General features: G+C 35.3%; 1 protein-coding gene across 1 annotated transcript; it reads left to right on the top strand.

Annotated features, from left to right (window-relative positions):
* The first annotated feature begins 3198 nt into the window (after positions 1-3198).
* On the top strand, positions 3199-4232 carry LOC131802922 (uncharacterized). Its single transcript, XM_059123699.1, has one exon. The coding sequence runs from the start codon at positions 3326-3328 to the stop codon at positions 4124-4126; it is 801 nt and encodes a 266-aa protein (XP_058979682.1). The 5' UTR covers positions 3199-3325; the 3' UTR covers positions 4127-4232.
* Positions 4233-6293: the final 2061 nt, after the last annotated feature.

Genomic DNA, 6293 nt, shown 5'->3' with positions numbered 1-6293 from the left:
GAGAGGATTGAGAGGCGATTTTATTTGTGTCTTATGCTGTCTTTGATTTTTGTCTCTGTTGTCCTGCTAAGGGGTGTAGAGGACTTTTACCTTGTTACTAATTGTATGGAGAACTCTTTGCTTGGAAAAACATATAAATTCAAGTCAAAGTAAAATCCAAAAAAAAAAAATAATAATTTAAAAAAAATAAATAAATATCTCCCAAGAAGGGAGAATTCTAAAAATAAACAGGATTTTATAGGACTTTCAGAGTAAAAAATATGGGTTTTGGGATTTTTTCTAGGATTTTCAAATAAAAAAAAAACGCAGACAAACAACTGCAAAGAAGCGTGAATTTTTTAAGAATAACTCTTCAAGGACATTTCGGTAAAAATACTCTTCAAGGATATTCTGACTGAGAAGCGAGAATTTTTTAAGAATTTTTTTCAAGGACAAGGAAAGGGCTTTCCGATCAACAAATGATGATTTATTTTGTATTTCCTTCCGCAAGGACTATTTGGCCTATAACCGGGCAATTTTAAGAAATGTTTTACAAGGACTTTGGGATTATGAATATTTTTCAAAAAAATATTCTTCGAGGACTGAAAACCCAATTTTTTTAATGGCCTGAAATCTTCGACTTTTTGAGGATTACTTTGGGACAGGAAACGAGGATCTTTTTTAAGGATAATTTTTGTACCTTGAAAGGTGAAGCCTTTGAGGAATCTCTTTGTCCTCGAGGCATGGACTTTTTAAGGACAATTTGGGCCTTCGAAAAGTCGACTTTTTAAGACAATAACAATTTCGTATCTAAAAACCCTAAACCCCTAGTTGGGCCTAAATATTTCGCTTTTTTTTTGGGAAATTTTGAGGTATTGTAATTTTCTTCAAGAAAAATATTCTTCAAGGACTAAAAAACCAATTTTTAATCTAAATTTCAGGCCTGGAAACTTGGACTTTTTTAGGATGACTTCGAGACAGGAAACGAGGATCTTTTTAAGGAAATTTTTGTACCTCAAAAGGTGGAGCCTTTGAGGAATCTCTATGTCCTCGAGATGTGGACTTTTTAAGGACAATTTGGCCCTTCGAAAGGTCGATTTTTAAGACAATAACAATTTTACCTATAAATCACATTTTTTAACAAATAGTTGGGCCTAAATGATTTCGCCTTTTTTTGGGAAAATTTTGAGGTATTGAAATTTTCTTCAAGGAAAATATTCTTCAAGGACTGAAAAACCAATTTTTTTAAAGTAAAAAAAAAATAAATAAATATTTCCTCTTTAGAAGGGAGGATTCTAAAAATTAACAGAATTTTTACAGGTCTCTCAGAGTAAAAAGTAGGGGTTTTGGGATTTTTCCAGGATTTTCAGACAAAAAAGCGCAAAAAAATCTGAATTTTTTAAGAATTTTTCTTCAAGGACAAGAGAAGGACTTTCCGATCAACAAATGCTGATTTATTTTGTATTTCCTTCCGCAAGGACTATTTGGTCTATAACCGAGCAATTTTAAGAAATGTTTTACGAGGACTTTGGGGATTATGAATATTTTTCAAAAAATATTCTTCAAGGACTGAAAACCCAATTTTTTCAAAGTAAATTTCAGGCCTGGAAACTTGGACTTTTTGAGGATAACTTCGGTCCAGGAAACGAGGATCTTTTTTAAGGAAAATTTTTGTACGTCGAAAGTTGGAGCCTTTGAGGAATCTCTGAGTCCTCGAGACGTGGGCTTTTTAAGGACAATTTGGGCTTTCGAAAAGTCGGCTTTTTAAGACAATTAAAATGTCGGACCTAAAAACCCTAACTATTTTAACAAATAGTTGGGCCTAAAATATTTCGCCACTTTTTTTTGGAAAATTTTGAGTTATTGAAATTTTCTTCAGGGAAAATATTCTTCAAGAACTGAAAACCAATTTTTTAAAGTGAATTTCAGGCCTGAAAACTTTTTTGAGAATAACTTCGGGACGGGAAACTAGCATCTTTTTTTAAGGAAAATTTTGTACCTCGAAAGGTGGAGCCTTTGAGGAATCTCTAAATCCTTGAGACGTGGACTTTTTAAGGACAATTTGGGCTTTCGAAAAGTCGACTGTTTAAGACAATTAAAATTTCGCACCTAAAAACCATATTTTTTAACAACAAGTTGGGCCTAAAGGATTTCGCTTTTTTTTTTCGGAAAATTTTGAGGTATTGAAATTTGGACTTTTGAACAAAAAAAAAATTTAAATTGAAACCTAGACTTTTTTAGGAAAACTTTATTCGTAATTTTAATGAAAAGTTAAAAAAATATAGAAACGTGGAATCTTGGAGATCAATTTCGGTTATTTTTGAAGGTCCGATTTTTTAAGATTTTTAATAGATTTTCTTGAAGCCTAAACTTATATTTTTAAAGAATTTTTCAATGTCTTCAAGACATACATATTTTTTATGAATTTTTATTGAAGTTTTTCTGGACCTCAAGATGTGGATTTCCAAAGGGTTTTTTGTGGACCCTTAGATGTGGATTTTTAAAATTTATTTTTCGTTTGGAGGCGGACTTTTAATGACATTTTCTTTAGATTTTTTTGGCACCCAAAAGTGGATTTTAAAGTGTTTTTCTAGACTTAAGATGTAGATTTTTAAAAATTTTGTACCTCGAAAGGTGGTGCCCTGAGGAATATCTAAGTCCTCTAAGTGAATTTCGGACCTAAAGCCCCTATTTTTTAACAAATAGTTGGGCCTAAAAGATTTTGCCTTTTTTGAGAAAATTTTTAGGTATTGAAATTGAATATGGAAACCTAGACTTTTTAAGGAAAATTTTATTCGATAAACCTGGAATTTTAATGAAATGTTTAGGTTAAAATGTGGAATCTTGGAGATAAATTTCGGTTATTTTTGAAAGTTTTTTATTTATCAATGCCTGGACTCTCAGAAATGGTTCGATTTTTTTCGAGATTTTTAAGAGATTTTCTGGAAGCCTGAACTTACATTTCTCATCCAAATGTGGATTTTAAAGTGTTTTCTAGACTTCAAGATGTAGATTTTTAAAAAGTTGCCCTGGCCGTAGACCTGGATTTAAAAAAAAAAAAAATCTGCATGGATTCGTGGATTTTCAACGACTTCATTTATATTTTTTATACCATGAACACTTGTAATTTTTTTAAAAATATATTTTCGAAACATTGGCCTTGATTTATTTGTAAAAAAATAAATTAAAAAAAATAATTATTTCTCAAATATTCTTCAAAGCAAATTATCTGTGGAAAATCTAATTTTTTTCAAATATTACAAAAATATTTAAAAAAAATCATAAAAATCTGAGAAAACTCAAATTTTAGTGGTCTCAAATCACAAGCAATCTTCCACCAAAAAACATGGCCTTCAGAAACTTGGTTCAAACATGTCGCGTTGGTCACTTACTGGCGCAGCCCACAAAATTGGCCCTGAGATCGCGAAAACCCTCATCTGCTCCTCCCATTATGACTCAGTGTCGTCACTGCCAGTTGGTATATCAGGCCCGTGAAGATTGTCAAAAGAAACCGGAGGTGAAATGTGGTAGTCACTTTAAAACGGAACCCTGTGAACAAAAGCCCCAGAAGAAGGAGATGAAGAAAAAGTCGGCCAAAACCGCAATAAAACAACAAAATCCCCCAGCCAAGGAACCACAAATCGCACCAAAGAGACCCGACATATGCTGTGCAAATCCCTGCAAGGATGCCTTGCCACGTTTCGATTGGCTCTATTATCGGCGTTCGGATAAGCTGAGCAAAGAGTATCAGCAAACCTGGGCCGAGTGTCCGGAATTGGTTAAAAAGCCAAAAGTGGTATGTTGCTACGATAAAATCGTGTATCCTCAAATGAAGAAACGGCCACGCCAGGAGCGTCCGCAGACGGCATGCACGCCACCAACTTGTAGCAATACCAAGACCACCTGTCCCCGTTTCCATATGCCACGTTGTGGTAAAGTGCGTCGGCCACCCAAGTGTCATGTCAATCGGGAGCCCAAGGACTGTACGAAACGTAAAGCTCCCTTTCCGGCATTTTCGGAGTGTAGGCGGGATATCCCAAAGCCTTTACATCCCATTGAGTGTAAGTGCTTGGCCCTGCCGACCATGTGTGAGGTGTGGGCCCACTATAATCGCATGAGGGCCATCAAGGCGGGCAGGAGGTGTTAGGGGGAAAGGGGCAGTTGGTTGTTTGGAAGGCAGATACATTTGGAGGAGGGAAATTAAAAAAAAAATTAAATATAAATGTGGAAATGTTCGTGTAGTATTAATTATTTAGTAATAAAAAATATTAATAAAAAAATAAAAAAAAATAATTAAAAATTACCGAATGAATTTCGAATCTTATTTTCTTTAAAAATAGGGAGATATAAACTTATCCTAAGGATATAGACGTGGAGTCAAAAAAAAAAGAGAGTAAGGCAATTGGCTGATTGACTTAAGGACTCATCAAGGCCCAGACGAAAGGACCGCAGCTAAAATAGTGAAATTTAGGCTCAGGGTCACCCTTGGCCCTTGGTTTTCAGATAAGGTCGGGGTTTTAGAAATTCGTCGATTTAGCGATGTCCGTCTGTCTGTGGAAATCACTCTAGCTTCCGAGCGAAATGAAGTGGGTTGATAAAATTTTACTCAAATATATATTATGTCTCCAGGACTTTTGATATTGAAAATGGGCCATGTAGGTCCACGTTTTGGTATAGCGCCCATATAACGGTACCTTCCTATTTTCGGTATTTTCATGATTTAAGCGGCATTATTCACCGGAAATGTTTCAAATTTAGTATTTGAAGTTTGTAATGGATACTACAACCTATGACAGAAAATTGTCTGTGCAGGTCCACATTCTCGTATAGCCCCCATATAACGTTACACCCCGATATTCGGTATTTGGATGATTTTAGCGACATTATTTGCCGGAATTGTTTCACATTTGGTATTTGAAGTTCGTAATGGATACTACAGCCTATGGTAGAAAATTGCCCGTGCAGATCCGCGTCTTCGTATAGCCTCCATATAGCGGTACACCCCAATATTCGGTATTTTGATGATTTTAGCAACTTTCTTTATCGCAACTGTTTAAAAATTGGTATTTGAAACTCGTAATGGATACTACAGCCAGTGACAGAAAATTGTCCGTGCAGGTCCACGACTTCGTATAGCCCCCATATAAAGGTACCTCCCGATATTCGATATTTTGATGATTTAAGCGACATTATTCACCGGAATTGTTTCAAATTTGGTATTTGAAGTTCGTAATGGATACTTCAGCCTATGACAGAAAATTGTCCGTGTAGGTCCACGTCTTCGTATAGCCCCCATATAGCGGTACTTCCCGATATTCGGTATTTTGATAATTTTAGCTGCATTATTCAGCGGAATTGTTTCAAATTTGGTATTTGAAGTTCGTAACGAATACTACAGCCTATGACAGAAAATTGTCTGTTCAGGTATACGTCTTCGTATAGCCCCCATATAGCGGTACTTCCCGATATTCGGTATTTTGGTGATTTTAGCGACATTATTCAACGGAATTGTTTCAATCTTGGTATTTGCAAGTCGTATCGGCTACTAAAGTCTTTGGCGGAAATTTGTCTATGCAGGTTTACATTCTTGTATAGCCCCCATATAACGGTGCCTCCCGATATTCGGTATTTTGATGATTTTTGCTGCATTATTTACCGGAATCGTTTCAAACTTGGTACTTTCAAATCGTATCGGCTACTACAGCCTCTGACAGAAAATTGTTCGTGCAGGTCCACATTTTCGTATAGCCCCCATATAGCGGTACACCCCTATTTTCGGTATTTTGGTGATTTTTGCGACTTTCTTCCGCGAAAATGTTTCAAATTTGGTATTTGAAGTTCGTACTGGATACTACAGCCTATGACAGAAAATTGTCCGTGCAGGTTCACGTCTTCGCATAGCCCCCATATAAAGGTACCTCCCGATATTCGGTATTTTGATGATTTTCGTCACATTATTTACCGGAATTGTTTTAAATTTCTTATTTAAAAATCTTGAAAAAAAAACTTTCATAGGTCCATCGCTTCGTATAGCTCATCATTTAAACGATATTTTTCGGAATTTGTTGAAATTTTTCAAGTTTCTTCCAAATGTGTGGAGGGTATACTAAATAGTATTAATTTTGTTATTTGTGGTAGAAATCGAACGGAAAATCTGAAATTTTATATATGGATCCCATTTTTGCTGGAAATTTTATATATGTGGCGTTCGATTTGAAAATACATACTCAAAATAAGTACTGAATGTTAATAAATTTGGTATTTGGGGAAGGGAATAAAGCTGAGCTGATCTAGAGCTGAATACGTACTGAAAT

Source organism: Musca domestica, unplaced genomic scaffold (genome assembly GCF_030504385.1).
Source record: "Musca domestica strain aabys unplaced genomic scaffold, Musca_domestica.polishedcontigs.V.1.1 25, whole genome shotgun sequence".
Classification (NCBI taxonomy): Eukaryota; Metazoa; Arthropoda; class Insecta; order Diptera; family Muscidae; genus Musca; species Musca domestica.
Note: the sequence above shows the minus strand (reverse complement) of the source record. Positions and strands in the feature narration are given on the sequence as shown.